This window comes from Dasypus novemcinctus, chromosome X, assembly GCF_030445035.2.
Source record: "Dasypus novemcinctus isolate mDasNov1 chromosome X, mDasNov1.1.hap2, whole genome shotgun sequence".
In the NCBI taxonomy this organism is placed as follows: domain Eukaryota; kingdom Metazoa; phylum Chordata; class Mammalia; order Cingulata; family Dasypodidae; genus Dasypus; species Dasypus novemcinctus.
This window is the reverse complement of record NC_080704.1, coordinates 171,750,169-171,768,813: the sequence shown is the minus strand read 5'-3', so window position 1 is coordinate 171,768,813 and position 18,645 is coordinate 171,750,169. Positions and strand designations below refer to the sequence as shown.

General features: G+C 42.9%; 1 protein-coding gene across 1 annotated transcript in view; it reads right to left on the bottom strand.

Moving 5' to 3' along the window:
• Positions 1 to 18,190, bottom strand: part of FMR1NB (FMR1 neighbor) — a 70,697-nt gene extending 52,507 nt beyond the window's left edge. Inside the window, exon 1 of the mRNA XM_058291214.2 lies at positions 17,862 to 18,190. Coding sequence (XP_058147197.1) covers positions 17,862 to 18,180 — 319 coding nt within the window. The 5' untranslated portion in view covers positions 18,181 to 18,190. The remainder of the gene's footprint in view (positions 1 to 17,861) is intronic.
• Positions 18,191 to 18,645: the final 455 nt, after the last annotated feature.

The following is an 18,645-nucleotide window of genomic DNA, read 5'->3' as shown; positions in this document are numbered from 1 at the left end:
AACACTTGAGACTAGGTTGTATACATCATGCTCCTTGAACACTTAATTTCCATGTACATTGCCTAAGAACAAGGATATTTACTTATGTATATTAAGTCCAAGAAATTTAACATTGATATAAAGCTTATAGTCTATACTCTGATTTTTTCATATATTCCAGTAATAATGTCCCTCTGAGCATTTTCTCCTCCGTTATTAGATACAGTCTGGGCTCATGAGATTGCCTTTAGTTGTTTTTGTCTTTTTAATCCCCCCCTCCAAACTGTGGAAACATATATAGCATGAAGTTTTTTCATCTCAACCACTCCCATACATACCATTCATTGGGATTAATCACACTCTCAATGTTGTGCTACACTTAACCACCATCTGTTACCAGAAATTTCCTACCATCTGTTACCAGAAATTTCCCATCACCTAAAATAGAAATCCTACACCCATTTTGCATTAACTTCCTCTTCTCCCTCTTCCCCTACCCTTAGTATTCTATACTCTATTTTCTATCTCTATGAATTTGCATATTCTAGCTATTTCATATAAGTGGAATGATACAATATCTGTCTCTTTGTGTCTGACTTATTTCACTCAACATGTCTTCAAGGTTCTTCGATGTAGTGGCATGTATCAGAACTTCATTCATTTTTAGGGCTGAATAATATTCCATTGTATGTATATACTACATTTTTTTTTATCCATTCATCTGCTGAACATCTGGGTTGCTTCTACCTTTTTGCAATTGTGAATAATGTTGCTATGAAGATTGATAAACCTATTTGTTTGAGTCTCTGGAAATACCAATTGATGGGAGATGTGGGAAAGAAGGCCTTTGGGAGAGGGAGTTAGAGAACAGGACTTTGTAAGGGTAAGTGAGAGAGGTTAGGCATTTGAGAAGGGGTGAAGGAGGAGTGGCCATTGTGAAAGAGGCAAAAAAGAAAAGGGCTTTATGAGGGGAGGGTAGGTTGGGAAGCCCTTAATGAGAGAAAGGAAGTCATTTGTGAGGGATGGTGAGGGAAGTTAGTACTTTTGGAGGGAAAGTGAAAGAGGGAAGGTCTATGTGAGGGAAAGCAAACTAGGTAAGTTCTTTGTGAAGGGAATTGAGGGGAGGAAGTCTTTTACATGGAGAAATAAGAGAAGCCAGTACTTTGTAAGAGGACATGAAAGAAGGAAGACATTTGAGAGAAGAATTGAAGGAGGTTATTATTTTGAGTCGTGAGTGAGGAAGGCTACTTCCATGTGATGGGAATTAATGGAAGAATGGCCACAGTGGTTAGGGAAGAGGAGAAAGGCCTTTTGAAGGGAGGTTAGAGAAGGAAAGCATTTCAGAGTATAGCTGAGGGAAGGCCTTTGTGAAGGAAGGAAAGGGAAGGGAAGCCATTGTGATAGGAGTTGAGGGAAGGAAGGCATTTTTGAGAAGGGAGCGAGGGAAGTTGTGAAGGGAGGTAAGGCCGGAAATGTTTTTTAGAGAGAAGAGAGCAGTGTTAGTATTTTGTGAGGGGATGAGAGGAAGGAAAGACCTTTGAGAGCAGGGAGGGAAGGTATGTTAGAACTTAGAATAGTGGGTGAGGGTTGTTAGTACTATGTGATGGCAGGTAATGGAGGGAAGGTTTTATTGTGGGGAGGTCAGAGTGGGAAGGCCTTTGGAAGAAAGGTGAGGGAGGGAAGACTTTTGAGAGGGTAGGTTTTGAGGGAAATAACTGTGCAGGGAACTGAGAGATGGAAAGATGTTGTGACTGAATAAAAGAGAATGAGCATTTTTGAGAGATTGGAGGGAAGGGAGGGAAGGCATTTTTAAATGAGGAAAGGCAGGGGACCTCTGTCTTGTCCCCCCTCAGGCTGGAACAGCTTTCTGAGAAGAGTGTGACAACAGCATTTAAAGACACAGGCTGGGAAGTGAATGTGGCTCAAGTGATTGAGCTCACATCTACTACATGGGAGGTCCCAGGTTCCTGGTGCCTCCTAAAAAAGACAAGCAAGACAGCGAGCTAACACAACGGGCTGGTGTAGTGAACTGATGCAACAAGAGACATGAGGAGGAAAAACATAAAACATAATGAGAGACACAACAAAGCAGGGAGCAGAGTTGGCTCAAGCAATTAGATGCCTCCCTCCCACACAGGAGGTCCTGAGTTTGTTTCCCGGTGTCTCCTAGAAAATGAAGACAAGTACACAATGAACAGACACAGCAAATGCAAACAATGAGGGAGTGGGGAGAAATAAATAAATTGAATAAATCTTAAAAAAAAAAAAGTAAAGACATAGGCTATGTGTAGTTACATGGGGTAAGAGGATGGGACAAGCAGCATACAGATCCAAAAGGCTGGGAAGAAGGAAGATGAGGAAGGGGATTCTCTGGTGAATAAGGACTTTGAAGGGCAACTGTATATAATATATATAGCCTGTGCATAAATTCAAACTTATTTTATATCCAAATATGCCTAGAAAGCCAATTGAGAAGTATAAACTCTACAGGCTTTGGATATTCAGGGAGGATGCAAGCCAAATGTGTCAAGCTTATCTGGAATGTGGGGGGTTTGGACTAAAAACTTACCTGGAATGTAGAGGATATGTGTTAAATCAAGCTTACCTGGAGGAAATAACCTATCTAATAAAACACTTGAAAAAACGAACAAAAAGTCATTTTGCATACAAGTACTGTTTGACTCCCCACTCTTATATCCTCTGTATAAAAGGGACCCAAAAATTCTATTCCAGGCTCGGCATTCATCAGGACAAGAGTCCACCGAGTCTGGCTGGTAGAAATAAAACTTCCTTTTCAGAAGTCTCGTGTCCTGGCCTTCAATACTGCGTACACTCAATTTCTCTCTGCTACTACATTTCTGGGGGCTTGTCCGGGATTACGCTGAGAAGGTCAGAGGTAGAAATGGTTGTTTGTCCCTCCCGGATATCTCCAAGGAGACTGGGAGGGCCCAGGCAAAATCCAGCCCTGGGCACCCTTGGACTTCCCTTTTAATCCAGAAGGAGGTTGTGGACTTTGCCAGAGCCCTTCTGGAGAAACTGGGGGCACCAAAAGGTTTAAGAGACTCTGAGAAAAAAGCAAGGAGCACCACACGCCAGACGGGTAAGACCCCTGGGGGCATAGTGCAGGAAAAGTCTAATTCTAAAATTAGGAGGGGAGCCTGATCAGCTCTGGAAGGAAGAGACCTCAGTATTCCTGAGAATATGGGAGGAAGCCGCCTTCTCTCTAGATCTGAGAAAAGAAAAATGGGGTGGTTGCATATGTATGATTGTGGAGATTGAGTGAGACACAGAAAAATCACTTCTGCGGGATGAGTGCAGAGTCCTGATCTGTGCTTCCGTGGTGACCTCATATAGTCAAGGGTCGAGGGGACCTCCCTGCAAAGGGACCCTCTTCCGAGTCAGGGGTTTGTACGGACCCGCGACAGCTAAGAAGTGCTTTAAGCTCCTGCGAGGGTCATAGCCTGAGATGGACAAAGCGAGAGGCTTCAGTGAGTGTTGTGCAGCACAAGGTGAAAACATGGGAAACACACAAAGTAGGACCCCATTAGGTTATATGCTGAAAAACTTCCCCTGTGCATTCCATGGAGAAGTATACAGCATAAGGTTCCAGTCAGGAAAGCTTAGAATGCTTTGTGAATTAGAATGGCCAACTTTTGGTGTGGGTTAGCCCCAGGAGGGCACTTTAGATCCCCAGATCATCCTTAAAATCCATGATGTAGTACCTGAAAAACCAGGGCACCCAGCCCAGTTCCCCTACATTAATGCCTGGCAAAATGCTGTGAGACAAAGTCCACCCTGGTTCGGGAAGTGCATGACTAAGGAAGCCAGGATTTGCCTACTACAAAAGCCGAGGAGTGCTGTCCCAGGAACCAGACCAAACAAGCACCATGCAAACAGCCCAGAGAAAGTGCACCCCAAAGCTAGTGCCAACCCACCCATTTCAGAAGGGCCAAAAATAAATGACCTCCTGCCACATTATGTGATTGCCCCTACCGTGGCAGTGCTGAGGAATGAGAATGAGCAAGTTTCCCTAAGCAGCCCACGTCATCCGCATGGGGAAGTGCAACACCCACACCCTCCCCACAGTTTATCACCACCTACACCAGAGAGGGTACCAACACCATCCTCGCAGCTGCTTTTATTGCCATCTGCACCGGAGAGGGCACCTACACCATCCCCGCCACTGTTTTTATTGCCATCTGCATCAGAGAGGGCACCTACACCATCCCCGTAGCTGTCTTTGGCACCTTCTGCACCGAAAAATGCAGACCAGCTGCCTCCACAGCCAGTTGCCCTTGGCAACACAGTGCCGATCATCAGTTCAGGAAGGAGTCGCTGAAAAATGGCAACTCAGACCACGGGGAGCCCTGGAGGCAGAGGGAGAAAAGAGAAAGGCATCTTTCCAGTTACCACTCCATGAAGCCTGGGCCCCAATTTATTATGATGCAGATGGTCAGGTTCAAGGGGGAAACCAAACATTTATCTACCAGCCCTTTACTACAAAGGACCTCTTTAACTGGAAAAGCCATACCCCACCATTCTCAGAGAAGCCCCAAGCCATGACCAACCTTTTCCAGCCCATCATATAAATCCACAAACCCACCTGTGCTGATTATAAACAACTCATTATGATGTTACTAAACTTTGAAGAAAGAATGTGTGTCACGCAGGGGGCTCTAACCTGGCTTAGAGAGTACCCACCTGTGGGAACTTTGGACAGTGACCAATATGCCCACTCGCAATTTCCAGATGAGGATCCCCAGTGGGACCCCAATAATACAACCAGGCTCAACCGACAGGAAACCTTTCATAGGGCCTTGGTTGAAGGATTAAAGGTGGGGAGCTGGAAAGCAGTAAACATGGCACAAACCACCCAAATCCTACAGGCTTTCAATGAGAGTTAGACTCAATTCTATGAGAGACTGTGCAAAGCATTCTGTGTATACACGCCTTTTAACCCAAATGCTCCCAAGAGCCAAACAATGGTCAATGCAGTGTTCACTACCCAATCACAGACTGACATCCAAAGAAAGCTACAGAAGTTAAATGGCTTCGCTGGAATGAATATCTCTCAGCTCATGGAAATAACCACTAAGGTTTATGTCACCTGCTATGTAGAAACAAGGAGTGAAGAAAATTAGAAGATGAAAAAGAAGGCAGATCTTCTGCCAGGGGTAATAGTTGAAAATTCCAATCCTGTGTCAAGGAGAGTAAACTGTAAAGCCACTATCCCGAGGACAGGGAAGGGCCCACCCCTAGGGTGAAATCAGTATGCGTACTACAAGGAGGATGGGCATCGGAAGTGAGAGTATCCCAGCTGGCCACTCAACCCCGTCACTGTAGCCAAAACATTAGCCAGGAAAGCTAGCAGGGCATCACAAACCAAACCCTGGGTTCATAAAAATTCAGGAAAAAAACCTGGAAATCAGATCATTGGACTGGCAGGAATAGAGAACTCTGATAGAAATTATTAGGACAGACCGGGCTCCTATTCTTTTGTCCCCACGAAGCCTGTGGTCGGAGTCCATATTGGGGGCCACACCATACATATGATGGTTGACACTGGGGCTCAACATTCTGTAATGACCAAGCCAGTCAGGCCTCTATCAAAAAGACAGGCAACTATCATAGGGGCAACTGGCAAAGGTACCCAATGGCCCTTCCTCCAAGCCAGGACCTGTATCACAGGGGGTAAGGAGGTCACTCACAAATTCCTTTATCTTTCAAAATGCCCAGTCCCCGTCCTGGGTCAAGACCTGCAGTCTAAACTACAGGCTCAAATTATCTTTAACACCACGGGGCAATCCACATTAACACTGGGACCACAAAACCCTCCAAAAATAGTGCTAACCCTTCCTCTGCAGGAGGAATGGAAACAGTTTTGCCTCAGTGAAACTGGCCAATCCACAGCCATGCAGCTCCCCTTTGAAAATGTGCCCAAAGTATGGGCAAAGGGCAATCCAACAGGGATGGCACATGACATTCCTCCAATTATTATTGAAATAAGGTCCACAGCCAGTCCAGTAAGCATAAAGCAATATCCACTTCCATGTGAAGTGCAAGAAAATGTCCAGCTACATATTCAGAGATTACTGAATGAAGGCATATTAAAGCCATGCCAGTCTCCATGGAATACCCCACTATTTCCAGTTAAAAAAGCTGATGGGGATTATCGTCCGGTCCAAGATTTAAGAGCAGTTAATTCAGCAGTAAAAACCCTCCATTCTGCAGTTTCTAATCCATATACTCTTCTCAGCTTAATACCCTCATCGGCAATCTACTTTTCATGCTTAGATCTTAAGGATGCCTTCTTCTACATTCAGGTAGCGCCCGGGAGCAACCAATTTTCGCCTTTACGTGGGACAATCCAAACTCAGGCAAAAAGCAGCATCTAATATGAACGCGACTGCCTCATGGATTTAAAAATGTGCCCAGTATTTTTGGACAAGTCCTGGCCAGTGATCTTAAATCCTTTAAACCAGAAAGCCGTAACGATTTCTCCTCCAATATGTAAATGACCTCATCCTCGGAAGTTCCACCTACCAACACTGCACTGAAGGAACCCATGCCCTTTTAAAGCATCTATAGCAAAAAGGCTATCGGGTGTCTAAGAAAAAAGCCCAAATCTGCCTACCTCAGGTCAGATATCTAGGTTATAAAATAGCACAGGGGTGCCATGAATTGGAACTAGAAAGAAAGAAAGCAATCTGTAGTCTCCCTGAGCCCAACACCTGCCCAAAGCTGCAAAAGTTCCTCAAAGCATCTGGATTCTGCTGCAATTGGATCCCCAATTTTGGGGACCTCACGTGCCTTTTATATGAAGCCACAAAGTGGGGATATCATGATCTCCTGCTCTGGGAAAGCCCACAGAAAACACTTTCACTGCTCTAAAACAAGCCCTAATGGAAACACTGAGCCTCGGGCTTCCAGATCTCAAAAAACTGTTCTACCTCTACGTTCATAACTGCCAAAGCACTGCAGTAGGAGCACTCACTCAATACCTCGGTTTCTGACAAAGACCTGTAGCTTATCTATCCAAACAACTGGAAATTGTAGCCCAGGGATGGCCCTCATGCCTGCAAGCTGTAGCAGCTGCAGCAATGATAACACTAAAAACCATGAATTTAACTCTTGGGCAGCCTATAATTTTGTGGGTTCTGCATGCAGTAATCACAATCTTAGAAGCCAAAGGAACACACTGGCTAACTAAAAGCTGCCTGGTTAAATTAACTATCAAACCCTATTATGTGAAAAATCCATCTGTCCAACTGGAACTTGTAAAAACCCTAAATCCTGCCACCCTGCTACCATTGGAGCCAGGGGTTCCAGCCCATAACTGCCTGGAAACATTGCAAGAAGTATATTCTAGCCAGCCAGACCTCCAAGACCAGCCACTGGCAAATCCTGACATGGAGTTCTTCACGGATGGGAGCAGCTTTATGCAGGGCAGCAGTCGGCCAGTGGGATACACTGTAGTAACATCCGAGACCACAGCAGAGGCCCAGTGCCTCCCAGATAACACATCAGCACAGAAAGCCAAACTCACTGCCCTTACCTGAGCCCTACAACTTGTGACTGGGGCCAAGGTTAATATCTACACAAACTCCAAATACGCCTTCCTTACCCTGCGTTGAGCCTCATACAAACAAAAAGGACTCATTGACTCAAGAGAAAAGAGCATTAAATATGGCACACAGATTCTGGAACTACTAGAAGCAGTTTGGAAGCCTATCAAAGTGGCTATGATGCACTGTAAGGGACACCAGACAAGCCACAGTCCCATCGCTCAGGGAAATTGGAAGGCAGATGCTGAAGCATAAAGAGTGGCACAGGAAGGATCCCTATCTAAAAACCTGGCCACTGCTCTCATTCCTCAACCTCTTAATTATCAGAAACTTCAGTATACATTGCCTGCTGTCATCCCACAGCCTCTGAATCACCAGGAGCCACAATATACTCAGGCCGAAAGAGAGTGGATACTCTCTAAGAGCAGAACACAAAGAGCAAACGGATGGTGGACATTACCCGATCACAGAATAGTTGTGCCACAAATATTAGCCACAACTGTAGTTCAAGACTACCACAAGAACACACACTTGGGAAAAGCCCACCTTAAAGAAGTGTTAGAAAGATTCTTCTACATCCCAAGTCTAGCCACTATCACCCATGCCGTATGATAACGGTGCGTGACATGTGCAAAAAATAACCCTTGCCAGGGGCTCACAGGTACTCCAGAAGTCCAAAGAACTGGCAGTATGCCTCTTGAAGATCTAGTTGTTGATTTCACTAAAATTCCATGATCCGGAAGCTGTAAATATCTCCTAGTCCTTGTCTGTACCTTTTCTGGCTGGGTGGAAACCTTTCCCACTCGAACAGAAAACACTGAAGAAGTAGTCAAAGTTCTCCTCAGGGAAATTATTCCTCGATATGGGCTACCCCTCTCAATTGGCTCTAACAATGGACCCGCCTTCATCTCTGAAATCACTCAAAAGATTGCCAAAGCACTGTGTACCCGATGGAAACTGCACACCACTTACCATCCTCAAAGCTCAGGGAAAGTAGAGCGAGTGAACCATACTATAAAAACTTACATTGCCAAGATTTTCCAAGAAACTGGGCTAACATGGGTGCAAGTACTTACAAGTGCTCTCCTCCAAGTTCCGGCCAGCCCAAGTCAAAAGCTAAGCCTAACAACCCCTTATGAAATCCTCTTTGGAAACCCCACCCAATCTGAAATACAGAAGGGGATCTCAGAGAAAGAGGAAACTTATCAATAGCTCAGCAAATAGTTAGCTTAAAAAAAACCCTGCAAAACCTGCATCACTGGGTTCAAGAAAGGGCCCCCATTATCTTAAGCAGCTCCATACACCTGTACAAACCAGGAAATGCAGTCTGGGTCAAAGACTGGAAATCAGCTCCACTAATCCCTTGATGGTGAGGACCCTATCTTGTCATTTTATCCACACCCAGTGCAGTTAAAGTAGCTGAAATTACCCCGTGGATACACCATAGCTGGGTCAAGCGAGCTGCCCCAGAGTTCTGGACCTATATTCCAGATACCCACAACTCAACCAAACTCATCTTGCAAAAGAACAAAACACCAAGCCCTGCTCCAGTCACACGCCAGAAGCTGACTGGTCCATGCATGGCCGAAGATTGGGAACGAAACACCAAGCCTTGCTCCAGTCACACCCCGGAAGATGACTAGTCCATGCACAGCTGAAGGTGAAGGACAGAACACCGAGCTCTGCTGCAAGCACACCCTGGAAGCTGATTGGTCTATGCACAGTCGAAAAATAGGAATCCGGTTTAATCCCAGTTACAATGCCCCTTCAATTATTTTCCATACTCCTAGCCCTGACCCTCCTCTGGTCCCAGGTCAGCACCACAGAATGTGAGCCATGAATCCAGAAGGTGCGATCAGGGGCCCATGTCAATACCACATTAATATATCATAGCCATTACACCTGCAAGGGCCATATAACCACCTGCCAGTTTCAGAGAATCTCCTATAGCATCTGTAATGTATCTGGCCAAAATAACCTGCTATGACCCCAAACCCCCAACAGTCTCCCATAAATGGGAAATAAAAGTGCTTAATCAAAATGGGAAGCTACTTAACTCTACCCCAGTCACTAGCCGGAACCAATGAGTGTCCCTCCTATTTGACACATGTCAAGTTATAGACTCCGGGATACCATGGAACACCAATTATGGAGGGCTCAGCTGAGAGCAGAAATATACTCATAACAACAAGTATATATGTGTTCCAAAAATGAAAATACAGCCCAAGGCAGGGGGTGGCCTACTGGTGCAAATACATAGGTGCATACTACTGCCCCTACTGGTCTTGTGTCAACTGGGCCACCTGGAACACAAACACAGCTAAACAAACAGCCATCCTCACCAAGTGTATGGCCCCAGCTAACTGTCCACGCAGTCAATGTAACCCCTTAAACCTTACCGTCCTTAACCTTGAATCCCGGCAGACTCAGGGAGTCCAAATGGGCCTCCACATTGATGGTAGAGGAATAAACCCAAAAGCGTACATCTGGGTTGGGTATCGGGAATACCTACTCACAAGTAAAGCCCACTCTGTTCCATTCCTTCTACGAAGAATGGAAAAACCCTTTTCTATTCCACAAGCAGCAAGAAACCTCTTCATAAACCCAGCTAAAGTAGTAGGGGCAGCCTTAAATGTCTCCTTGTGCCATGTATGTGAAGGTACTAATATGGGAAACCAATGGCCCTGGGAAACTAGAGAATACAATTACAGCCAATCATATAATGAAACTGGCCTCCCGGCTGTTCTCCAAGATAGTATTTGGCCCTTACAAACTTCAGTCACAGGAAAATATTGTGCTTCAAGGGCCTGCCTAAACTCCTCTATATCTGTTGGAAACTTAACATGTACAACGGGAAAATTCCAAAATTATACCACCAATGCAACAGAGCCTTGGGAAACATGGAATGAATCTAACCTCATTCTCATAAATCGTACTTTCCCCAAATTAATCACAGTGTGGAACTCCACCGCAAAAGGCCCCTTTACTGCCCCAAATGGTCTGCACTGGATTTGTGGAAAGGTTGCATTCCAAGAGCTTCCCAAAGACTGATGTGGTGCTTGTATGCTTGGTACAATAAAACCCTCCTTCTTCCTCATTCCCTTAACAAAAAGGAAAAAGCTAAGCCAGCCAGTATATCAAAACATAAGAGAAAAAAGGGCTGTTGTTACCTGGGGAGGTAAAAATGGCCCCCTGAGCATATAATCCAGTACTATGGGCCAGCAACTTGGGCAGAGGATGGCATGTAGGGTTATCAAAGCCCTATCTATATGCTAAACCGAATCATCCACTTACAAGTCATGGTAGAAATAATAACTAATGACACTGCCCATGCTCTAAACTTAATAGCCCAACAGCAAACTCAATTCAGGAATGCTATCTATCAAAACCGTCTTGCCCTAAACTATCTCCTAGCAGCTGAAAGGAGGGTTTGTGGAAAATTCAATCTCTCTAACTGCTGCCTTGAACTAGACAGCACTGGAAAGGTTATTGATAAAATTACATGAAAAATGGTAAAACGGCTCATGTTCCAGTGTAAAACTGGAATGGTTGGAATCTAAGTAATCCCTTTGGAAGCCAGCAGTCAATAGTAAACAATTTCAAGCTTCTACTGGGAATAAATGCCTTCCTCATAGGAGGATGTACCATACTTTCTTGCCTCCTCCCTTTCATTGTAAACAGAATGCGCACCCTAATAAATGGTATAGTAAAAACACAAACAGCTGCCCATCTCATGGCTCTATATACGTTCCAGTCAGTTCAGACAGACTAACAGTAGTGATGCCAAAGCTTAATAACCTTAAGCAGGCATCAAATGGGGGGAAATAATATAGCCTGTGCACAAATTCAAACTTATTTTACATCCAAATACGCCTAGAAAGACAATTGAGAAGTATAAACTCTATAGGCTTTGGATATTCAGGGAGGATGCAAGCCAAATGTGTCAAGCTTACCTGGAATGTGGGGGGTTCACACTAAAAGCTTACCTGGAATGTAGGGGATATGTGTTAACTCAAGCTTACCTAGAGGAAATAAACTATCTAATACTCAGATAAAACACTTGAAAAAACTAATAAAAAGTCCTTTTGCATACAAGTACTGTTTGACTCCCCACTCTTACATCCTCTGTATAAGATGGACCCAAAAATTTTATTCAGGGCTTGGTTTTTATCAGGACAAGAGTCTGCTCAGTCCAGCCGGTCAAAATTAAAACTTCCTTCTCAGAATTCTCACATCCTGGCCTTCAATACCATGCATACCCGATTTCTCTCTGCTACTACATATATACTGGGGAATCTGTAGTGCAGTGTGCATGCCCCAGGACACACGTGTGCTCAGAAAAGACATGGGAAGACCCTAGGCTTGCACCTCTGTATAATATTTGGGCTCTACACAAGCAGGAGGTAAGAAAAAAGCAGAGTTGTAGACAACCTGGACCAGCACTGAAGGAGTACCCCATTTCAGAGGCAATCAATCTTCAAAGAACAGGAGAGGTTTTGTTTTTTTTTGTCCATTTTGGCTCCAGGTGTTTAAAGAAAACTCTATCAGGTAGCTGGCTGACCATTGAGATAAAGGAACTGAGACTTAAGTGACTGCACACAAGGAAAACATCTGGTAAGTTTACTAAACAAATAGATGACAGCAGCCCTGAAAAATCTTCATCACCCTGGGGAGACATCAGCCTCTGATTTCCAGAGTTATCACATGATAATATGCAAAATGTCCAGTTTTGAGCAATGACAATAACAAAAAATAGCAGGCATACAAAGAAAGAGAAAAATATTTTCCATTAACAGGAAAAGAAAGATGACAGAAACCATCCATGAGAAAGCTCAGACAATGGACTTACTAGACACAGATCTTAAATGAATTGTCTTAAATATGTTCAAAGATCTAAAAGAAACAATAGATGAAGAACTAAAGAAAACCAGGGGAATAATGGATAAACAAATAGAAAATATCAATAAAATGACAGAAATTACAAAATGGAACCAAACAGAAAGTCTGGGGCTGAAAGTAAAATAGCTAGAAATGAAAAATTCACTAGAGGGTTTCAAAAGCATATTTGATCAGGTCAAAGAAACAATCAGGAAACCTGAAGATAGGACAATTCAAAGTATCCAGTCTGAGGAGCAGAAAGGAAAACAGAATGAATGGAGCCTCAGAGACCTGTGGGACACGATCAAGCATACAAAAACATGCATTATTGGAGTTCCAGAAGAAGAAGACAGAAAAAGAGAAAGACTGAATATTTGAAGAAACAATGATAAAACTTCACTAATATGATGAAAGACATGAATCTATACATCCAAGAGTTCAACAAACTCCAAAAAAGATAAATTCAAAGAGAGGCACACTGAAACATTATACTCAAACTGCTGAAAGACAAAGAGAGAACCTCCTGAAAGCAGAGAGAATATATATATATACTCTTTATATATATATATATTAATATTTAATATATTTTTTCATATATATATATATATATGAGAGAGCCTCAATAAGATTAAAATTTCATTTCTTATCAGAAACCATGACAGTCAAAACCCAGGAATTCAATATCTGACAAACTATCCTTCAAAAATGAAGGAGAAAATATGACATCCCAAATAAACAAAAGCTGAGGGAGTTTAATCAGTAGATCTGCCCCAAGAAATGTTAAAGTGAACCTTTCAAGCTGAAGTGAAAGGACACCAGAACAGTAATTCAAAGCTATATGAAGAAGTAAGGTAGATAACTACATAGGTGAATACATGCATTTTTTGTTTGTGGCTCCTCTTTTGGTTTCCTATATGACTTAAAAGGCAAATGCATAAAACAATAATTATAAATCTCTGTTCATGTGCACACCATATATAAAGATACTCTGTCACAATAATAACACAAAGGTAGGTGGGGATGAAGGTGTATAAGAGGAGTTTCTTTATGCTATTGAAGCTAAGGTGGTGTCAGTTCAATCTAGAATCTTATAAAGTTAGTATGTTAACAGTAATTCCCATGTTAACTACAAAGAAATTAACTAAAGACATATACTAAAGAGGAAATGAGGAGGGAATCAAAATGATAAATTAGAAAAGAATCAATTGAACACAAAGAAGTAGATTGAAGAAATTGAGGGTCAAAAAAAGACATAGAAAACAAATATCGATTTAGCAGAAATTAAGACCTTCCTGAACAGTAATTACCTTAAATGTAAAAGAATTAAACTTGCCAATTAAAAAAAGACTAGCAGAATGGATAAAAACTATAATCCAACTATATGTTGTCTACCAGAGACTCATTTTAGATCCCAAAATAGAAAGAGTTTGAAAGTAAAAGGATGGAAAAAGATGTTCCATGCAAATAGTAACCAAAAAAGAGCTGAGGTGGCTATTCTAATATCAGACAAAATAAACTTTAAAACACAAAAAAAAGAAAAAGAAAGACATTACATATTGACAGAAGGAGAAACAGACAGTTCTATAATAATATGTGAAAACTCCAATACCCCACTTTCACTATGGGAAAGAAGATCTAGATAGAGTATTAATAAATAGAGGACTTGAACAACACTATAAACCAAGTAGGCCTAATCAACTTATATAGAACGCTCCACACTACAGCAGAATACATGCCCTTTTAAAGGGCACATGGAAAACTCTCCAGAATTGGTCATGTGTAAGGCAACAAAACAAGGTTCAATATTTTTTTAAAGGAAGTACCAGGGATTGAACCCAGGACCTTGTACATGAGAAGCTGACACTCAAACTTGTACTACATATACTCCCCGTCAATAACTTATGAAAGATTGAAATCATGCAAAGTATCTACTCAGACCACAATGCAATAAAGCTAGAAATAAATAGCAAAAGGAAAACTGGAAAATTCAGAAATACACGGAAATTTAACAACATGCTCTTAAAATAACAAATGAGTCAAAGAAAAAAAATCGCAAGGGTAATTATAAAATACTTTGAGGTGAATGAAAATGAAAACACAACATATGAAACCTTATGGGATACAGTGAAAGCAGTGCTCAATGGAAAATTTATAGCCATAAATGACTACATTTTAAAAATAAGAAAGATCTCAAATCAGTGACCTAACAATATACTTCGAGGTCTAGAAAAAGAAGAGCAAACCAAATCCTCATAAATACAGATGCACAAATCCTTCACAAAATACTAACAAATCTAACCCATCAACATATTTAAATTACCAAATGAGATTTATCCCTGCAAGGGTGGTTCAACATAAGAAAATCAATTAATGTAATATACAACATTAATAGACCAAAGGAAATAAAACATGATCTTCTCAATTGACAGTAAAAGCATTTTTAAAAATCCCAATACCCTTTCATGATAAAAACACTCAGAAAACTAGGAATACAAGGGAAGTTCCTTAACATGATAAAGGGCACATATGAAAAACCCACAGAAAACATTACATTTAATGGTGAAATACCAAAACTTTTCCCCATAAATTCATGAACAAAAATGTAAAATGGTACAGCTGCTATGGGAGTTTGGTGGTTCCTCAAAATGTTAAACACAGAATAACCATATGATCCAGCAATTCCATCTACCCAAAAGAATTGAAAACGGGTAATCAATCCAATACTTGTAAACAAATTTTCATAGCAGCATTATACACAATAGCCAAAGACAGAAACAATCCAAATGTCTATCAGCTGTTACTTAATAAACAAATGTGGTATATCCATACAATGAAATATTATTCTGCTATCAATGGAATGAAGTACTGATGCATGCCATAATGTAAAGCTTATAAACATTAAACTGGGAGCACATGTAGCTCAAGCTGTTGAGCACCCGCCTCCCACATGGGAGGTCCCAGATTTCTTTCCCAGTGCCTCCTGAAACAACAAAAACAAACAGCAGCAAAACAAATGAGAAAACCAATTCAGGGAAGCCTATGTGGCTCAGTGGTTGGCTAAGTGCTGGCTTCCCACATATGAGGTTCCAGGTTCATTCCCCAGACCCCAGTACCTCAAAAAAAAAAAAAAAAAAAAGCATTAAGCAAAAGAATCCAAGCACAAAAAAATCATATGATTCCATTTATATGAAATATTCAGAATATATAAATCCATAGATAAAGAAAGTACACTGGTGGTTACCAGGGCCTGGGGATATAGAGGAATGAGGAGTAACTGCTTAATGGGTATGGGTTTTTTTTTTCAAAGATTTATTTTATTTATTTCTCCCCACCCCACCCCCCACTGTTGTTTGTGCTCACTGTCTGCTCTCTGTGTCTGCTCATCTTTTTAATTTTTTAGGAGGTACAGGAACTGAACCCAGGACCTCTCATGTGGTAGGCAGGTGCCCAACTGCTTGAGCCACATCCACTTCCTAGAGTATGGGGTTTTATTTGGGGTAATGAAAGTATTTTGGAACAAGATAGATGTGAAGTGATGGTTGTACAACATTGTGAATGTACTAAATGTTACTGAATTTTCATTATAAAATGGTTCGTTTTGTTTGCTTTTTTTTGTTTTCTTTATTTTCTTTTAAATGTTACATTCAAAAAATAGGAGGTCCCCATATTCCCCCCACCCCACCCACGCCACCCCTCCCACATCAACAACCTCTTCCATCATCGTGGCACATCCACTGCACCTGGTGAATACATTCTGGAGAAATACTGCAGCACATGGACAGTGGTACACATTGTAGTCCACACTCTAAAATGGTTAATTTTTTATGTGACTGTCACCTCAATTAATAAAAAAAGAAGGAAGGTGAGGGAGGTTAGTACTTTATAAGGGGAGGCGAGGAAGGGAAGACTTGTTAGGAGAAATCAGTGAGGGAAAGTCTTTGTGAAGGGAGTTAGGGAGGGAAGGATTTCCTGAGGGATGTTGAGAGAGAAAATCCGCAAAGGAGGGAAGACCTTTCGACTGGTTTGAGTGGGGGTATGGAAGGGAAGAACTTTCTGAAGAGTTCTGAGGAAGGTAAGGGCTTTTAAAAAATTATTCTTAAGGCACTACGTCATTGAGTTTTTTTCATTTAAAAATTTCATTGAAGTATATCATTCACACATGAACATACATAAACAATAAGTCTATAGTAAAATTTGTGTACTTATTGGGGAGCAGATGTGGCTTAAGCAGTTAAGTACCCACCTCCCACATGGGAGGTCCCAGGTTCAGTTCCTACTACCTCCAAAAGAAGACAAACAAACAATATAAGCAGACAACAAGCAGAAAAGGAGCAAAATCAAACAAACAGGGAGTGGATGTGGCTCAAGCAGCTGAGTGCCCATCTCTCACAAGGGAGTTCCTGGGTTCAATTCTTGGTGCCTCCTAAAGAAAAAAACAAAAACAGAAAAACAGACGAGCAAAAACACACACACACAAAAACCACACACACACAAAATGAGCAGACGAGGGCAAACAAGAAGCAAAAACAACGAGCAAATAGATGAGGAAGCCATCGGGCAGGGGGAGTTGTATACTTGGAAAAACAATATGCATATCATCATAGGTTCCTATACACCACCAATCCCTTGCATTGTTGTGAAATATGTTACAAACTATGAAAGAGCATCATCAAAATATTACTACCAACTATAGCAAATATCTTACATTTGGTGTGTTTTCCCCCAACCCACCTGATAATTAACACCCTGTGTTAGTATTACATATGTGATACAGTTCATGAGAGAGCATTCTCTTATTTGTTCTGGTAACCACAGTCCATCCTCCACCGCATGATTCACTGTGTTAAGTAAAGACTTTTTCAGGAAAGGTGAAGCAGGGTGTTCTCTTGAGAGAGGTGGTAAGGGAGGGAAGTCCTGGGATAGGAAGTGAGAGGAAGGTCTTTGTGACTGGAGGGAAGGGAAGGAAGGACTTTGTGAATGAGGTGAGGGATAGAAGGCCTTTATGAGGGGAGAGAAAACGGGAAGACTTCAGCGAGGGAAGGGCAGGCATCTGTGAGGGTAAGGAAGTGTGTTTAGTACCTTGTGAGGGGAGATGGGAAAGGTTAGTAGCATGCGAGGGGTGGTTAGGAAGAAAAACCCTTCTAGAGGGGCCATGACTGATGGACGGGATTTGAAGGGAGAGGGGGGATGGAAGCCTTTGTGAGAAGAGATGAAGGAAGGAAGGCACTGTGATAGGAGCTGAGGGACTAAGGACCTTTGTGAGCTGAGGGAGTGAGGCAGGGAAAGCCTCTGTGGGGGAGTCTCAGGGGATGAAGGCCTTGGGGAGGGAAAAGCGTACATATTTAGAACCCAGACGCTTGAGGAGAAAAGGCACAGGTAGGTGCCAAATCACCCACGTCCCGCCCCCTCAACCCCACCGAGCCTGCTGCCGGCACTCACCAGGACTGAAGTAGTAGCACAGAAGCAGGAAGACCCAGATGATGAGCGTGAGCAGGCCGAACCGCCTGTTGGTCCACATCTTTAACACAGAATGCCGCGAATCAGCCTGGAGGCCGCGCAGCGATGCCTGCTGGTTCAGCTGAGGCGTCCTAGCTATGCCGTACCCTCGCCTAAGACTGCTAACCCCAGGGCGCGCCCCAATTGCCCGGTTCTCCGCACTGAAATTTGTATCACCGTCGATCAGCCTTGCGCGCGCCCCCCACACGGTCTCAGTCAGGAACCGGGCCCTCCCGCGTGCAGGCCTCGCTTCCAGAGGCATGGCGCCGGACTCCCGCCTAACCGTCGCGTTGCCTCACTGCGCCTGCGCGGCGTTCCCGTGCCCCAGAAGCCCCCTCGCGGTGACGGGTTGTGCTGCCAGCTCTCGGTGAACCTTGTCTTCTGACTCATCGCGCTGACTCTGCCCTTTGTAAGGGCTGAAATTGTGTCGTGTGCGCACGCCACGCCCCTGCTCCAGGCCTGGCTCTTATAGGTGCTTGTTATATGTTTGTTGAACACGTGAATGGGGCTTAAGGCCGCACCGGTAGCGTGACTCCTTGTCCTGGATCAATTCATACTCCACCCTTCGCTGCTAATTCCTCCTAGCCAAATGTGGCTATTTCAATTTTAATTAATTAAAATGCAATAGAATTGTCACAGTAGCCACACAGCAAGTGCTCATGGCTCTCCTATTGCACAGTGCATATATGGAGCATTTGCATCGTAGCAGACAGTTGTCTTGGACCGC